The following is an 18,785-nucleotide window of genomic DNA, read 5'->3' as shown; positions in this document are numbered from 1 at the left end:
CCCCGTGCCTGCGTGGGTTTTCTCCGGCCACTCCGGTTTCCTCCGACTCCCAAAAACATGCATGGTAGGTTAATTGAAGTCTCTAAATTGCCAGAAGTTGTGAATGTGAGTGCGAATGGCCCACCAACATGGTTGTAACTTGGACAGTACAAAATCATTCATAACATCTTTTACCTCTTCAGGTGTCAATAAAGATGCCAAGTAAATTCTGTTTTTTTTTTTTTGCTATTCTGAGAAGGCGGTCATACATCTAAATAATACATATGTTTGGGTTTGCCTGCTATGTGCTTTATGGGAAGATATAAAATATTGTTAAATACCATTAAACTAAGGTATAAAAAGCTAAATTAGAGAAATATGGTATCAATAACTATTACTCAACTGGAAAGACGGCTTTGGAAGAAGTGAGGGAAAAAATGTAGTTGGTTGTTTTTTTGTAAAATGTAAATAAACTGTCTTTACTAATTAATGATTGTTGTTTTGTGGCTATATTCAGACCAATTGAATTACTGAACAGCGAAAAGATGCTTTTATTGGGATTGATTTGGACTGAAGTAGGGATAGACAACTTATGCTCAAGTACCATTTTTTAAATTTATTTTAAAACAGACAAATGGGCCAGGTGATTCTTGGATAAGGTTTTTAAAAAAGTTAAGATGTCTATGTAAAAGACATTCTCAAATATTAAAATAATTCATGCTAATTATTTTATTATTTACAATGTTAAATGTCTATGTAACATTGTTTTGTCAAGAGAGGTATGGAGTCTTAATGGTCCAGATTTCACTAACAAGTTGATTTATGTATTTTTGCTCAAGAAAATGGAACTGGCAGTCATTTCCAATAATATCAATCTGTTTTTCAATAAAATTTTATATATTGTCGCTGTCGGGTGGAATCCCCCCACCTCAAAAACGACAACGTTTTAGGAAAACAAAAAAAAATATATGACTGGAAACACTGCATAGTCTGGATAAAGGAATGCACTATACTATAAAGTGGCAGTATTAACTCATATTTTATACATCGTAGCTATCGGGTGGAATCCCCTTTGCAGGTGAAAAAACTTGACAGCTTGCTTGATTTTCCAAACACCGCTTTGTTCAAGTTGGTATTATATGAGGCGACAGGGAGAAGAGATAGTGAGGGTGGAGGACTTTAAATACTTGGTGTCAACAGTCCAGAGCAATGGTGAGTGTGGTAAGGAAGTGATGAAACGGGTCCAAGCAGGTTGGAACAGGTGGAGGAAGGTGTCAGGTGTGTTATGTGACAGAAGAGTTTCTGCTAGGATTAAGGGCAAAGTTTATACGACAGTATAAACTTTTTAATAACTTCCAACCGGTAGGTGGCAGCATTGTGTTTTAAAAAATAACACGAAGAAGCTATATACGGAAATTACGACAGCTACGTTTTCCAACCTTGATAAATAAACAAAAGCAACATAAATTCCATATTTAGTTTACGGCCTATTTTGGCTGATTCCCGGTTAAAGAATGCGTGTTGTGAAATATATTGTGGTGTTGTCGTGAAACCTCCTGAACAATTGTTAGCATCTCTGTGGCTAGCATGACTAGCTCGACATGTTTATTTTAGTACTGGAGCGACGGCGCACGGCATGATGGCATGAAAACCTCGCACTCTTAGCAAGCAGCTACGCTTCCTTTTCGCCGTAAGGTAATCTGTGCAGTTTTAAGCGGGCCGCTTACTGTCAAAATTAAAATATTGATAGCGTGACTAACTATGAAAGTTCAATGCACTAATCCGCTAATATTACCTTGAGAACTTTGCTTGCTCAAAATTATTTATTCTTGTCATTTTGCAAAGCTGTTTTTTTTAGGGGGGGGGGAGATAATACCCACATGATATGTAGTCGTTGTTACAGTCATGTGGAAGTCTAACTTTCTTTCTCATCGAAGGTTGAAACTTGCAAGTCTCGAGTTGAGTGTGCTGTCAGAACCGAACCCCATTGAGATCTGTGAGCAGTCATCATGGCCTGGGCTCTGAAGTTACCGCTCTCCGACGAAGTGATTGAGTCCGGACTGGTCCAGGACTTTGATGCCAGCCTGTCGGGCATCGGCCAGGAGCTTGGTGCCGGGGCATACAGCATGAGGTACTGAAGCAGTTTTCACTCAGCAGGGCACTGATACTGAAATTGCTATTATGCAGTCATAACTGTAGGCATAGATGTGCAAGGGCCAGGTCGTTGACTGTAATTTTAGCTTTTGTCCAGATTCATAACAAATTTAGGAATGCAATAAATTAGTATGCGACCGACCCTCGCGTACTTCCCGAGGATCCCGAACTTTCTGCAGCATGCACCCCGAAAGCAGCATCATTCAGCTATTCAAACTCACATATACACCTGTGAACAATTTAGTCTTCAATGAATCTTACATGCATGTTTTGGGAATGTTGGAAGAAGCCAGAGTACACAGAGAAACCCCACGGGGGCACAGGCAGAAGATGGACACTCCACACAGGAGCTGAGCTGAGATTTAAACCCTGAACTTCTTGACTGTGAGGCAGATGTGCTAATCACTAGGTCACTGTACTACCAAGTGAAATTCCACCTTGTGAAATTCTTCGGGCACTCAATGTGGGATCTGCTGTAATTTGATTCTTCAGGACTTTACCTAATAAATAATAATCCATCCATTTACCATAGCACTTCTCCTCATTAGGGTCACGGGCTGCTGGAGCCTATCCCAGCTATATTCGGACGGGAGGCGGGGTACACCCTGAACCGGTCGCCAGCCAATCGCAGGGCACATAGAAACAAACAACCATATGCACTCACATTCACACCTACGGGCAATTTAGAGTCTTCAATCAACCTACCACGCATGTTTCTTGGGATGTGGGAGGAAACCGAAGTGCCCGGCGAAAACCCACCCAGGCACGGGGAGAACATGCAAACTCCACACAGGCGGGGCTGGGATTTGAACCCCGGTCCCCAGAACTGTAAGCCAGATGTGTTAACCAGTCATTCGCCGTGCCTCAAACCTACCAAATAGGTGAAAATTTATTTTTTTGCAGACAAATAGTCTCCCCTCTGTTTCATTGTCAAGCTGCTGTGCTTCATTATGTACTGTAGTGTTTCCGCTGTAAATTGCTCTGTTGAGAAGAGGGGTGAGATTCAGCCTGGATACTTTGGTATTTGCTAGCGCTGCCTTGATTATAGTTATCTGAAGCGCAGCGCATGTCCAATCGGGAACAAAAACGTACACCTGTTCATCTGTTGCTCTTCTGTAAATGTACTAACAGTTGCTCTGTTTGTCTGACCTATAGCGACGTACTTGCCCTGCCCATCTTCAAACAAGAGGAGTCCAACTTGCCTCCTGACACCGACAAGATCCTTCCCTTCCAGTATGTTCTGTGTGCTGCTACCTCGCCAGCCGTTAAACTGCATGATGAAACACTCACCTACCTCAATCAAGGTCAGCGCATCAATAACAGACATACTTCATTGACATAATGATGACTGTCATCTGTGAGCTAAATCACAGTGTGACCGAATTAGTGCGACTGACAGCTACAATATGTTACAGTGGAGTTGCCAATGTTGCCCAAGAGGTGGAATTTGGATTTCAGTTTTATGAAAAAATAGGCTTCAAAATTTAAGCGAAACTTCTTAAATCTAACTCGGAGCTAACGGTTCCCCAAATGAGAGGCAGTGTTCTTGCTTGGTCTTGTTTATCAAATGTTCATTCAAAATACTGTCATCACCGCTACTATTATTAGTGTAGCATAATTCAGCTAGCTTAATGCTAACATTCAATTAGAAACATCATGGACGTGCAAACGGAAAGTAGCATCGTTATTGCGCAAATTTTACACTATTACTACAGCTGTTACTCTCACACAAACAGGGTAGTAGCACATATAAAACAGAAATATATTCTCTGCTCTGTGGAAGCAAGAACGGTTGGACTCGACTCACTGTCTTACTTCCCAACTGTACCTGTGTCACACTACTACCAACGTCAGGCTAAACGTGCGGACTGGATTGGGCAGCACACGCTCATTATTTTTGTATGTGGAAAAAGTCTTTTTTTTTTTGTGTGTGGATGCAGCCCATATACCAGTACGTTCAATTGGCCGCATTTGAGGTAGTCATATATAAACCACATACACAAATTGTTGTTTGTATGTGTCCTGCGATTGGCTGGCAACCAGTTCAGGGTGTACCCCGCCTCCTGCCCGATGATAGCTGGGATAGGCTCCAGCACACACGCGACCCTAGTGAGGAGAAGCGGCTCAGAAAATGGAGGGATGGATGGACATACACAAATTGATTTTACCAATAAGATGATTCGTGTTGTGTAGCTGAAAGCATAGTAATTTATTAGCAGTATGTTGGGTCTTCAAAAGGTGAGTAGTTTTACTTGATTTTAGTTTTGCCCAAATCAAATTAGTTCTCTTTACATAACTTTCTTTTGAAATGTTTTAAAGTTAGAACAATTTGGAAGTAAACTAATATCACAGAATAGGTTTTGCACGTTGTTTTCACTGTATTAGTTTCGATCAGAAAGGGCGGTGGTTTTCTTTGTTGACCATGTTATTCCCTGTGTACTTGTCATTACAGGGCAGTCCTATGAAATTATCATGCTTGATAATCGGAAAATTGGTGAACTTCCGGAAATCTCTGGTAAAATGGTTAAGGTGCGTTACTCAAGACGCATGTAAAGAAACTATTGTATGTTTATTTTTGCTATGATGGCCATTGGGCATGGCTTTTGATTTTTAAATAACAAAAATAAACATTTAGAGACGAATTATGTGAGGGGAAATGTGGCATTATTTGCGTTCTTTCACTTTCTCTTGTCCAAATCTGGTGATTGCGTTGTAATCATAGTCCTGTAGTTACGATACAGATTGAGGCCGGATCACTTTCTCATGACAACTGAACTGCTGCTATTTTTAAATTTTCATTTATTTATTTTTTTTCCAATTCTTTTTTTTTTTTTTTTTTTAGCACTAAAAGACTGATAGTGTGTGTCGGTTGGTTTTAAACTACATGATGCAAGTGACACAATTCCCCCCCAAAACCTATCAAATGGGACGTTATCAGGTTGTAACCGTGTCTCAGTTGCAGCTGGACAAAATCAAAATATTTTCCCATAATCTGTTAATTCCCTTTTCCCATCATATTTCAGCAGTATTAACAACACAAATCTCTGTAATATGCAAATTTTTCTAAATTGCAGAGCATCATTCGCGTGGTGTTTCACGACCGCCGACTTCAGTACACAGAGCACCAACAGCTGGAGGGTTGGCGCTGGAACAGGCCCGGGGATCGCATTCTGGACCTGGGTGAGTGTCTCTTAAGTGATTGACTGTTGTTTTTGCAGATTGCTCTTTATTTCATGAAACTGTTATTGGAACAGGTCATTGAATTCCTCTAAGGAAAATCTGAACATTTTATTGATTAAAAAATGGAACTAACAAAGCTTTGACTCAGTGAGCTAGAAAATTAGCACATTGATACAATGTATTTGCACCACTCACTTTTCATTTGAGACAACAACCCAATACTTGCAACAACAGTAGAATACCGTATTGACTTGCTTTTTGTTAAAAGCCTGTTGTGCATTGATCTGTTGCAGATATCCCCATGTCAGTTGGCATTATCGACCCACGGGCTAACCCTACTCAGCTTAACACTGTGGAGTTCCTATGGGAACCGTCAAAAAGAACCTCAGTTTTTATCCAGGTAGCATGTTCCTCCAGATTGACTTCCTCCTCTCACCAAGATTATTCAGGTCAAATCATTAAATCAGAGTTCTGTACGGAAACATTTCAAGGCATTGTTGATCTAAGCAAGAAACCTGAATTTGAATATCTGACTCAACATTACCGAGATAGCTGCAGTCCATCCATTTTCCTTACTTGGGTCGCGGGCTAGCCGGAAGATATCCCAGCTGACTCTGGGTGAGAGGCTGGGTACACCCTGAAGTGGTCGCCAGCCAATCACAGGGCACATATAAACAACCATTCGCACTCACATTCACACTTATTTGGCCACTGTCCTATTGTTTACATCTTTAAGGCCTGCCGCATACCGAACGTCGCAGCCGAACCAGACGGAACTATCATGCAGTGTGTGGGGTTCAGCAGCTAGTTTTCATGAGTGGCTGACTATCGGCCATTAGTTTTGCTCTGATTAAAAACTTGAATTGCTGCTGTGCAGTGTTCAAATATTTCAAATGTAACAACAATTCAAAAATGCACGAGCTTTCACCTAAAAGGTTCTAAGCGTGAGCTGAGACCTAGTCACGGCCGCTGCCAAGCTGCACCAATACAGTTTATATGGTATGTGTTTTACAATAATACTCAACTGTATTAAAAATTTCATATGTATTTAATGTCAAAATGTGGAAAGTCCCTGTCGCAGGATGCACAGGTGCAGTCAGTTAATGGGGCGATTGATCTTTGCCACTATTTGGCGCTAGATGCTGTGGTACGGTACCTTAAGGGTGTAACTACACAAACCGCAGTCTTCTGATTGGTCAACTCCCTGTATAATATTGTAGTATGATATTGCAATGTTTTGAACTAGTTTTGAAAACTTGTGGAAATAGAATAAAAAAAATAATAATCTGCTTGAAACATGTTTATTGTGTGTTCCTAATCACTGGCTTATTAAAACATGCAAGTGTAGTTACAGTGTCATAAGCCAACAATGCGATTATATCACAGTATCTTTCTTTTGTTCCCCCATCTTCCATTCTTTTGGCCTCCTGGCCTGATGCACGCTATCTGCGTATCTGGCACCTACGAAGCCCATGCTGGAAACAAAAGCCAGATCAGGATTTATCATTTCAAACCATACTCCGATAAACTTAACTGAACCATTTGTTAGCAAGGTGGCTTTATACAATGACTTGTTCTAAATCTTTTTTGCATTTTGTCACGCTTTTCTTGTTTCTGCATCGAATTCTATCGTCTGTATCGTTTTCAACAATGGTAGGTTCACTGCATCAGCACAGAATTTACCATGCGTAAACACGGCGGGGAAAAAGGGGTTCCCTTTCGCATCCAGATTGACACGTTCAAAGAGAACGAGAGCAGCGAGTACACCGAGCACCTCCACTCCGCCTCCTGTCAGGTCAAAGTTTTCAAGGTGAGCAGAATGACGAGACTCCTGACAAGTCGAAAATCACACGTTTGCTGGTGTATGTGGTATCGGCTGAGCGGTCAGCTCAGTGACACCATGTCACCTCTTTCAGCCGAAAGGTGCGGATAGAAAGCAGAAGACTGATAGGGAGAAGATGGAGAAAAGGGCACCACAGGAGAAGGAGAAATACCAGGCCTCGTATGAAACTACAATCCTCACAGAGGTTAGTTTTTTAATAACCTAGCGTAAACGTTTGTGAAATTAAATTCTAGATTTATTCAGAGCACTGAAGAAATGTGTACATATCAAATGTAATGGGAATATTCGTATTGTAAAATGATTCAAATTGCCCTGTGTACTCATCTCTTGCTGCAAGTCAGCTATTTCCAAAATGCACCTACTAAAGTCACTGAACATCTCCTGTCTCTTTAAATATCCTAGTTTTATTGGACCAGCAGCCTTAGCATCACAATCCATAACAGGCCTGCTTGATGCACTAACAGAACCTTTGGCCTCTTCACAGTGTTCCCCCTGGCCCGAGGTCCCCTATGTCAACAACTCTCCATCACCGGGCTTCAACAGCACGCAGAACAGCTTCCCAGTTGCAGAAGGGTAAAATGTGTTCTTGGCACCATCTGATGCTTATGGCTACCTCTGTCCTCCTCGCTAACACAATCCTTCTGCTTTTTTAGAAACGGATCACCAAACCACCAGCCTGAGCCTGTGGTTCAAGTAGCTGACGTAAGTAAAATCAGTGTTTTTTTAATTTCTTCTTTTTTTGTTTCCCTCCAAAAGGTCTGGTAGCTATAGCATTGTAAAAGTGCATGTAGTTCGATCCATCAGTTTTCCGCAAAGATTCTCCTCACTGGGGTCGCTGGCATGCTGGAGCCCATCCCAGCTGACTCTGGGCAAGAGGCAGGATAGACACTGAACTGTTTGCTAGTCAATCACAGGGCACATACAGTGGATATGGAAAGCATTCAGACCCCCTGAAATTTTTCACTCTTTGTTATATTGCAGTCATTTGCTAAAGCAAAGCAAAGCAAAGCAAATGTATTTATAGAGCGCATTTCACACACAAGGTAACTCAATGTGCTTTACATGATTTAAAGCATTTAAAAACAAAGATAAAAACAGCTTCTAAACATTTAAAACAAGGGGGGGGGGGGATAAAAATACAATTAAAACAGCATACAGTGCAAGAAATATCATTTAAAAGTGGAAATGCTCTAAAAAGCATGGGAAAAAGGAAGAGTTTTTAACCTGGACTTAAAAACATGCACACTTGGGGCTGACGTCACTTCTGTTGGCAACTTATTCCATTTGTGTGCAGCATAATAGCTAAATGCTGCTTCACCATGTTTGCTTTGGACTCTGTGCTCCACTATGTGACCTGAGTCTGTCGATCTCCCTACTGGGTTTATATCCCATTAGCATTTCATTCATGTATTCAGGACCTAAACCGTTTAGTGATTTATAGACCAGTAGCAGAACTTTAAAATCTATTCTAAAGCTGACTGGAAGCTAGTGTAAAGACTTTAGAATTGGAGTAATATGCTCTGACCTGGTCAGAACCCGAGCTGCATTCTGAATGAGCTGCAGCTGTTTAATGCTCTTTTTAGGGAGTCCAGTCAGAAGACCATTACCATAGTCAAGTCTACTTGAGATAAAAGCATGGATGAGCTTCTCCTGGTCTGCTTGACACATGCAAGCCTTCACTCTGGATATGTTCCAAGCAGTTTTAGTAATTGATTTGATATGACTGTTGAAAGTCAGGTCGGAATCTATCAGAACACCAAGGTTTCGGACTTGGTCTTTGGTTTTTAAGAGAGTGACTCCAGGTATTTACTAACAGCAATTCTCTTTTCATTATTGCCAAAAACAATTATCTAAATGTTTTTGTGGTTTAATTGAAGAACATTTTTACTCATCCAGATATTTATCTGTTTTCGACAGTGACACAACACCTCAATTGAACTGTAGTCATCTGGAGACACTGCTAGATATAACTGTGTGTCAACTGCATAGCTATGATAGTCAAAATTAAAGTTCTGAAGAATTTGACCCAAGGGTAGCATATACAGGCTGAACCGGAGGGGTCCCAAGAACTGACCCTTGAGGGACCCCATAGGTCATTGCCATTCGATGAGATTGAACACTTCCAATGGTTATAAAATAACTCCTTTCTTCCAGGTAGGTCTGAACCATTTAAGGACTGTTCCATTTAGTCCTACCCACGTTTCCAACCTGTTCAGCAGTATATTATGATCTACCGTATCAAAAGCCGCACTGAGGTCCAACAAGACCGGAATTGACACCTTTCCCGAGTCAGTATTCAACCTTATGTCATTTAGCACTTTGATAAGAGCAGATTCTGTACTGTGATGAGTTCGGAACCCTGATTGAAATTTGTAAAAAATATCCAATTAAGTTCAAGAAATTGCTGAGTTGATTAAAAATAACTTTCTCAACAATCTTGGCTATGAAAGGGAGATTTGAGATGGGTCTATAGCTTGCTAACATCAGAGTGTCCAGCGTTCTATTTTTTAGCAGAGGCTTAATGGCAGCTACTTGAAGAGCTTTAGGAAACTTGCCTGACTGAAGTGAGCAATTAATTATTTGCTGTAAATCAGCTCGCACAGACTTTGCAATAGCTTTGAAAAAGTCAGATGCTATTGAGTCAAGACAGCTCGTTGATGGTTTCAGCTGCTGAACCGTTTTCTCTGCAGAAACCGTTTTTTTCAACTGTATCAAATTCTGACATGGTAATAGAGTTTTTCCTGGGTGGCTTCAGATGTAGTATCCATCCATTGTGTGAGCCGCTTATCCTCACAAGGGTCGCGGGAGTGCTGGAACCTATCCCAGCTATCATCGCGCAGGAGGTGGGGTACACCCTGAACTGGTTGCCAGCCAATCGCAGAGATGTAGTATCATTTTATCATTTTGCTGATTTGTGCTTATATCTAACCTGATGGATTATATTTGTTTTCACGAAAATAACAAGCAAATTCATTGCATTTATCTGCTGTTAGGAGTTCTGGAGCTATCTGATTCGGGGGGTTGTGAGCTTGTCAACCACAGCAAACAGAGTGCGAGTATATGTTGAAGTTCTTACTGATGATTTCAGAAAAGTGTTCCTGTCTAGCCCTGACTAACTCTTGGTTAAAATTACAAAGACTGTCTGTAGAGGTCATCGTCAATTTAGAGTTTAGTTTTTCTCCACTTACGTACTTCTTTCTTACACTTTGATTTAGAGGTATTTACATCATTGTACTCCTCCACGGTGTTCTAGGTCGCTTCAAGATTGTCTTAGTTTTAATTGGAGCGACAGCATTCATGACATTTGAGATTTTACAGGGGAAATTATCCAAAGGTTCATTAACTGTCTCAGCAGTCACAGTTTGTGGCACAGCGATGATCTCCATAAAATTAGTGGCGGTACTCTCATTTATGTACCTTTTCTGAATAGACATAGAGGTTGTTTGAACTTTTGGAATGAATCTGTAATTCAAAGAATACACAAAAATGGTCAGAAATAGCCATATCCTTAATGTCAATTGATAGAATTTCAACAGCTTTAGAGATGACCAGGTCTAAGATGTGACCTTAAGTGTGGGTTGGACTCTTAATATGCTGAGAGAGGTCAAATGTGTCTAGTCTAGCAGAGAGTTCTTATAGCAGAGATTTTGTTTCCATGTCATTGTCAACATGAATGTTAAAGTCTCTCGTTATGACAAAATAGTTATAGTCAGTACAAATAACTGACAGCAGTTCTGAAAAGTTCTCCATATATTTATCTTGGAGGCCTATAGATTATTAAAACAATAACCTTTGGGTCACCTTGAACTAAAAAACAGAGATATTCAAAAGAACTAAAAAAAAAAAAAAAAGAGATTTGCTCCAATGGGGCAGGGAAGGATGTGGGTGTGTTTTTTTGTTTTTTCTTTTTTTTTTAAAATCAGTTTCTTTGAAAGGGGACAGCAATTTCATAAAACACATGAAATACACATGGTTAAAAAAGCCAGAATTAGCCAGCAGGCTAGTTTTTATCTGTAGTCCCCTGGCCATGATGTAAAAAAGCAGTAAAATACATCTACAAGACAATATAATACAGGATACATAAAGACTTACTATACTACTATTTGTCATTCGCTCCTCCTGATTGTTTGGATGACCCTGATGAATCCGTCCGTGCCTCGTGTCGCCTTATCTCCTGTTCCTCCGATTGTTTGGGCATCTTTTTGTCCTTCAGCCCTGTCAACAAGGCCAGTGTTTCCTTTCTGGGCCTCTGAATGACGTACACAGTTAAACAGGGACACGTCTTCTATTGGGATTCCCGATCATCTGAGGTCCTGAGCACTCTGGAGAAGGTTTTCGTCCAGGATATCGCTGTACTTGGCCGCATTCATCTTTCCTTCGATTGCAACCAGTCGTCCTGTCCCTGCAGCTGAAAAACACCCCCACAGCATGATGCTGCCACCACCATGCTTCACTGTTGGGGCTGTATGAGATAGGTGATGAGCAGTGCCTGGTTTTCCCCACACATACTGCTTAGAATTAAGGCCAAAAAGTTCTATCTTGGTCTCGTCAGACCAGAGAATCTTATTTCTCACCATCTTCATGTGTTTTTTAGCAAACTCCATGCGGGCTTTCATGTGTCTTGGACTGAGGAGAGGCTTCCGTCGGGCCACTGTGCCATAAAGCCCCGACTGGTGGAGGGCTGCAGTGATGGTTAACTTTCTAGAACTTTCTCCCATCTCCCGACTGTATCTCTGGAGCTCAGACACAGTGATCTTTGGGTTCTTCTTTACCTCTCTCACCAAGGCTCTTCTCTCCCGATTGCTTAGTTTGGTCGGATGGCCAGATCAAGGTAGGGTTCTGGTCGTCCCAAACACCTTCCATTTAAGGATTATGGAGGCCACTGTGCTCTTTGGAACCTTAAGTGCAGCAGAATTTATTTTGTAACCTTGGCCAGATCTCTGCCTTGCCACAATTCTGTCTCTGAGCTCTTCAGGCAGTTCCATTGACCTTATGATGCTCATTCGCTCTGACATGCACTGTGACCTGTAAGGTCTTATATAGACAGGTGTGTGGCTTTCCTAATCAAGTCCAATCAGTATAATCAAACATAGCTGGACTCCAATATAGGTGTAGAACCATCTCAAGGATGGTCAGAAGAAATGGACAGCACCCGAGTTAAATATGAGTGTGACAGCAAAGGGTCTGAATACTTACGGCTGTGTGATATTTCAGTTTTTTTTTTAATCTGCAAAAATTTCAACAATTCCGTTTTTTTTCTGTCAATATGGGGTGCTGTGTGTACATTAATGAGGGAAAAAAATGAACTTAAATGATTTTAGCAAATTGCTGCAATATAATAATAATAAGAGTGAAAAATTTAAGGGGGTCTGAATACTTTCCATACCCACTGTAATCTCAGGTGACAAATGTTATGGCGACATACAGCAAGTAGCCTCTGTAACGGAGGTAATAAAAGGTACCTGTTAAAGTTATTTAGGCCGTTAAAGTGACTTTTTATTTCCCTCTTAAGAATTTGTTACCTGCAGCGACGCCACAAGATGCACAACAGTGGCTTCTCCGAAACCGCTTCTCGCCTTTCTCTCGGCTCTTCACCAACTTCTCAGGTAAAATGTCCCTCCTAGATATCAATCATAACAATTGTGTATGTAAAACAAATGGGCTGTCATGTGTCATTAACAGGAGCAGACCTGTTGAAGCTGACCAGGGAAGATGTCATACAGATCTGTGGCCCAGCAGACGGCATACGACTATTCAATGCACTAAAAGGACGGTGAGTACTGTGCAACTTGACACCTTGTTTTTTCGATTGATCAGTGAGAACGGGAACAACTGAAAATGCGTGTGTGTTGTGTACAGGGTGGTCCGTCCGAGGTTAACTATCTATGTGTGCCAGGAGTCGCAGCAGGCACGCGATCAACAGGCCAAACATGAGAACGGAGAAGCTGCAAACAGCACTTTCTTTAGTCAGTGCACATTACCTTGTTTCTTACTGTGACAAAGAATGTTCGATCTTTAGATAGGTATTTGAAGATATTTCCTAAATTGAAAATGAAAAATTATTTACTCATACGTGCAAATCACTCGCCTTATGGCGAAATTCTCCGTTTTGAACTCAATAAGCCATTTAGGTGAATCGTATAGATCCGATGAGTTTTTCCAGGGGGCGGGGGTCACCGTCACTGACGTCATAGGCTGTTTCGTACTCCTTGAACGCTGGCAGCTAGATCCATTCCACACATCCACACACAGATTGTAATTCTGAATATTATTCCGGGGCAGACGAATATGCAAGCGCATTGGCCTGAGGTTCCGCCTGTGCGCTTGGGACCTGCTTTGGACAAGTCACAGGAGTTGACAAGACCAGAAAAAACACTTCCGCTGCTTCTGCTGTTAAGTAACTGTTCTTTTACTCCGTTACAATGATGTAAATGTCGCTCGCTACTTTATCAGTTATTCCTTATTTATCAACTATTTTGTACGCGAGACTTCGCGCTTCCGCATCGGGCACTGTTTGCATCAATCCAGTTTAAGCGCTAGTGACGTTTAAGTTTAGTTCACCAATCAAATGACACAAAGTCACATGACCTCATACATCTTCTGTTGGGACTTTCCGGACATAGGTATTAACACTAGCTAAGCCAGCCCGGCTTATTATTGTGCCTACGCGCCGGCCATGTTGGGAAGGTCGTCGTTACCATGAAGGCAACAACGAGCTACTCTTGTTTACATTTAGACGAACAAAAACATTTTTCTGTCACTGTCTGGCCAAACGTGGACATGTCAGCTCACTTATAGCTTGAGAAAACACCGTGCAGTAAATTGCAGATGTGTTGTTGTAGTCTTGACTATGCATAAACACACGCAGCATCAGAATTTGCACATTCACATTTTATTTTGTAATTTTTTAAAATGTTCATGCTGTGGTTAAAAAAAAAAGTTACTCACTATTTACTCAGTAATAATTTCACTCTATACTTTTTACTCTCGTAATTTTTTTGAAGGACTCCTTTTTACTTGAGTCACATTATTGTCAAGTAACAGTACTCTTACTTGAGTACAGTATTTGGCTACTCTACCAACCTCTGGAGCGGACATCCTCTATTGATACTCTTACGTTTAAGCAAGATTTTTGCTCATCAGATCAGCTAGTGTCGTATTTGTTGGACTAGTCTTTTCGTTGAAGTGCTGCGGGTCGTGGCCCGAGTTGCGATCCCAGTGGAACTGCAAAGCACACGTAACATCGGCGACAAGAGTTGATCTGCTAGTAAATCCTGTATTAATTAGGAAACGCTGCTACGATTATCTAATTAGTTTACGGATGTTAATGTTAACTGTATTAAGCGATGGAGCGATCTTTTATGTCACGACACAGAATGAACTAACTTCAAATTCAGAAATGGCCAATTATTAAATGGCCAATAACAGAAAAATATTGTACTTAATACTTTCCCGGAGGATGCATTTGGGATTAGCCTTTCAAGTTGGTAAGAGTGAAAAATGTAGAAAAAAATGTCTGCCATTTCGAGGTGATTATATAGCAGATATACAGCAGTTAAATTGATAAATATGATTCAGAATGCGCCTTCTGCTTTTTGCATCTAGCGCCTTACGGTCTTTGTCTCTTTCCGGCGCTGTGATGTAACACTAGCCAAACAACCTGATCATTCGGCGGTGTGTGCTATTGTTCCATGCTGTTGTTCCCATCCATGTGCAGTTGTTGTCGTATGAATCAGCGATTTAATGATGGTTTATTGTGTCCATTTGTACAACCATTTGGTTGTACAAATGGTTCAGGCAGTGGCAAGAGTTTCTTTGGGTTTCCAAGTGAAAAAGGAATATGTGACCAGTGGATAGGGAAAGTCAATCGACGGGAAGAAATGTGGTCACGTATGGGTGCCTAGCAAGCATTCCAAACTCTGTGATGATCACTTCGAACCGGTGTGTTTTGAGAAACATTTAGCAGAAAGCATTGGATACACAGGTGTAGTTAGGCAGAGGCTGAAAGCTGTGGTGCCAACTATTTTTCCTACGGCCATCGGGAACCTCAACCGCCAACAGGAGAACTAAATCTTGCAGCGGCGAAGTGGCCCAGACAAGAGGTGAGGATTTCCTTGTATATACACCTATGACTCTGTTATGATTATTATGCACTGGGCAGTGGGGGGAAAAAAAGACCCACACAGTACCTTTCAGTACTGTCGTCTGTACATTTGCCTATATGACAAGCCAACAGACACGGCAAAGACTTTCTGTGCGGGGTGTTGTAAATCTACTCGAGCGAGTGGCACACAATGTATAGGAATACTGCATACTATGTAAAAGCTTGTACCGTGTCACTAAAACATGAATATATAATACGTATAGTTGTGCTCAAAATATTGGCACCCCTGGGCTGCCAATATTTCTAGCCATGACTGTATAAAAAGACATGTTTTTTTCCCCCCCCCTCAACTCTCTGACCCAATGAGCATGCCTGTTATATTTTATTGTAACAAAAGAATCCCCCTCTCACTATTCTGGCATTTAGTGAATAGACATAATTTTGGTAATCCTAAAACAGGAAAAGGTAAGTCTGATTTCATGTCAGACAGTCAACCAAAAAGGCATTGTGTGTCTGCATTGGCACCGCAGGGGTGCCAATATTTTTCAGCACAACGGTAATAGCGATACTACATGTAAGGATGATGTGGCTTCGTCTCCCTCATCTTTTTTGTTTCAAATAAGGTGATTACAAATCTGTGATTTAAATCACGTGAAAAAAATCTCAATTAAAATATGTGATTGTTTTTAAATAACCCATTGATTAAAATAATTTGCAGTTAGTTACATTTCCTGGGTGTATCAAACTCAAGCCTACAAATCCTTGTCCACATGACTCATCAAGGTGTATGCTTATTCACAAATAAAGTGGTTAATCTTGCATCACTATTATTCCAGATGGTGTCCGAGTTACTAGGAGTAGGAGCAATAGATGACAACCAGATTGTCACATTAAATCATGCTAATATTGCCATGGACGTCACAGGAATTCTACCACAGTCCAATCGCAACTGTGTGTGTATCCAGGCTACGATTGACAATAAGCCAGTCAGTACTCAAACATCATGGGTGAGTTGGAATATACCGTAATATACTGTATTTATCAAGTGCTTTGATCATTACCTCCTCACTAACGCAAGGTTTTCACATTTCAGTATAAGCAACATTATGGGACCCAAGTCACTTCGACTGAGCCAGAGGCAGAAAAAAAGTTCCATGTAAGCTGGATGATTCCATTAGACAGAAATGTCGAAAAAGACGACTAGTCTCCTAGTGATGAGGATCAATCTGATAATGATGATGATGATGATGACGACACTGAAAAAGAATAGTCAGTAATGAGGGAAGCTTGCAAAGACAACTAGAAAGTCTAATGTTTTTTTGTGTATACTGTAAATACACTAGTTTATTCTTTTCACCGTTGTAAGTTACAGATACAGCTCTTGTTTTTTGTTATACTGTAGAACTGGGGCAAGACAAAATTATTCACACTTCACACTTGATTTTTACAGGATTTCCTTGGAGAAGGAGTCCATCGTTGATGGAAACCCTATTCAAATTTGTTTTTCAATCGTGCCTACGAGCACTCCTGGCAATCTGTGCTGTCTGTTCCAGCCCATGCCTGGTGGCTATTAAAAATATGAGAGGAAGCCTTGCCGTGTTCAAAGCAACATGCAGACATGGTCACATCAAAGAATGGTACAGCCAACCAATGTCAGGTTGTATGCCTCCAGGTTATTTGCTGGGTGCCAGTGCCATCCTTTTTAGTGGCTACAGTCCAGTGAAAGCGATAAATATGCTAGAAAATGTGAACATAATGACTTTTTCAAAGAGGACATTCATGTCGTATTCAGAATGCTTACCCGCTTCCAACCGTCAACCTAGTTTGGGAAAGTCAACAGTCTTCCCTTCTGGAGGGAGTTCAGGGAAAACAGCTAACAGTTGGCGGTGATGCACGATGCTGCTCTCCTGAGGACACGGCCAAATATGGTTCAGACAATGTTATGAACCTTGAAGACTCACAGATCTTGGACACCCAATTGGTACACGTAAATCTTTGCAATTACATTTCTCGGGATCAAGCTAGTTGTCAGGCCATATGTTTTGTGTATTCATATATTGTGCAAATAATTCCCATTTCAGGTTACAGAGGTGAAGAACTCCCATGCCATGGAGTTGGATGGCTTGAAGAAGTGCCATGCCTTGTTACAGAGGAAAGGTGTCATCATGAAAAAGAGTGAGACAGACCGCCACTCTCAAATTAAGACATTTCTGAGGGAAACCCATAAGGACCCTTGCCACTGGTTTGACTTTTGGCATGTCGCAAAAAGTAGTCTTACCTCTGCGTTTGTCACTTTTGTTACTGTCCATGCAAGTTTCATTTTTTTATATTGAAGGACGAATAAGACAAAGGTGTTTGATGCACTGGACTAATGATTTCCTTTTCAGGAATCAAGAAGCAGCTGATGGCCCTTTCAAAAAAGGCTGGCTGCGAGGCGGTGTTGAAATGGTCGCAGTCCGATCACCAATCACATATATAGATCAGCAGCATCAAGCAAAGGGAACAGTGAGGAATGTCGGCAGAAGTGGAGGTCAATCGCCAACCATGTCTTGAATGTTCACAAGGGGCCATGCTAAAGTATTTCCAGAATGTCTGCATGATGAACGGGTAGAGTAAAGAGAATGGCTCATAAAAGGGAAAGTGAATCCATCCATCCATCCATTTTCTGAGCCGCTTCTCCTCACTAGGGTCGCGGGCGTGCTGGAGCCTATCCCAGCTATCATCGGGCAGGAGGCGGGGTACACCCTGAACTGGTTGCCAGCCAATCGCAGGGCACATGCAAACAAACAACCATTCGCACTCACATTCACACCTATGGGCAATTTAGAGTCTCCAATTCATGCATGTTTTGGGGATGTGGGAGGAAACCGGAGTGCCGGGAGAAAACCCACGCAGGCACGGGGAGAACATGCAAACTCCACACAGGCGGGGCCAGGGATTGAACCCAGGTCCTCAGAACTGTGAGGCTGACGCTCTAACCAGTCGGCCACTGTGCCGCTGGAAAGTGAATCAAATAAGCTTATTGAAAGATGATTCTGAGTACTTCTTTTAATTCTGTTCATTGATGTGTTCCAGGATCAAAAGCACATAAGGAACTGCTCATAATAGTAAATAATATGCTGCTCAAAGACATTGGCATCTTATCGCCTATTCAACAAACATCAAGCCTTGAAGCCTACCATAAAGTAGTGCTGTATTTCGCTCCAAAGGCCTCCCATTTCTCACACAAGACAATGAAAGCAAGGTACTGTACATTAGCGGTGAAACTAAATATACACTTACACACAGCCATAATGTACATGGCTCATGTTTGAGGAGCAAATGAAATGTGCTGAATTTGTCACGACTCTAAACTTGGTATACAGCTGTCACTATCGAATATTTTTAGAATCGATTACTGCAAAATATTTTTATTCTTGTTTATTGTTGCTCCTGGTTGTTTGTATTTTAGGTTGCTTCTGTCAGCTTTAAATTTCAATGCAAACTGCAAAAGACGGCAAGCGCGAAGGAAGGATGGGGAGCTAC

At 41.3% G+C, this 18,785-nt stretch overlaps 1 protein-coding gene across 8 annotated transcripts in view; it reads left to right on the top strand.

The window, feature by feature from the left end:
* Positions 1–1,380: 1,380 nt before the first annotated feature.
* Positions 1,381–18,785, top strand: part of tfcp2 (transcription factor CP2) — a 28,065-nt gene continuing 10,660 nt past the window's right edge. For 3 of the 8 annotated variants that reach the window (XR_009769177.1, XR_009769178.1, XM_061685519.1), the window contains exons 1-13: positions 1,381–1,674; positions 1,917–2,110; positions 3,289–3,437; positions 4,586–4,662; positions 5,208–5,313; positions 5,607–5,713; positions 6,971–7,123; positions 7,230–7,340; positions 7,641–7,729; positions 7,810–7,858; positions 12,669–12,762; positions 12,839–12,929; positions 13,016–13,122. Coding sequence is in view for 1 of the 8 variants with exons in the window: in XM_061685519.1 (XP_061541503.1) it covers positions 1,989–2,110; positions 3,289–3,437; positions 4,586–4,662; positions 5,208–5,313; positions 5,607–5,713; positions 6,971–7,123; positions 7,230–7,340; positions 7,641–7,729; positions 7,810–7,858; positions 12,669–12,762; positions 12,839–12,929; positions 13,016–13,122 (1,255 nt within the window). In the remaining 7 variants the exon portion in view is untranslated. Of the gene's footprint in view, positions 1,675–1,916; positions 2,111–3,288; positions 3,438–4,585; positions 4,663–5,207; positions 5,314–5,606; positions 5,714–6,970; positions 7,124–7,229; positions 7,341–7,640; positions 7,730–7,809; positions 7,859–12,668; positions 12,763–12,838; positions 12,930–13,015; positions 16,268–16,353; positions 16,417–16,710; positions 17,147–18,785 lie in introns of those variants that run through there. The other 5 variants (XR_009769192.1, XR_009769191.1, XR_009769186.1 and 2 more) reach the window with 5 other exon arrangements.

This window comes from Phycodurus eques, chromosome 1, assembly GCF_024500275.1.
Source record: "Phycodurus eques isolate BA_2022a chromosome 1, UOR_Pequ_1.1, whole genome shotgun sequence".
Taxonomy (NCBI): Eukaryota; Metazoa; Chordata; class Actinopteri; order Syngnathiformes; family Syngnathidae; genus Phycodurus; species Phycodurus eques.
This window is presented reverse-complemented; position numbering and strand designations above follow the sequence as displayed.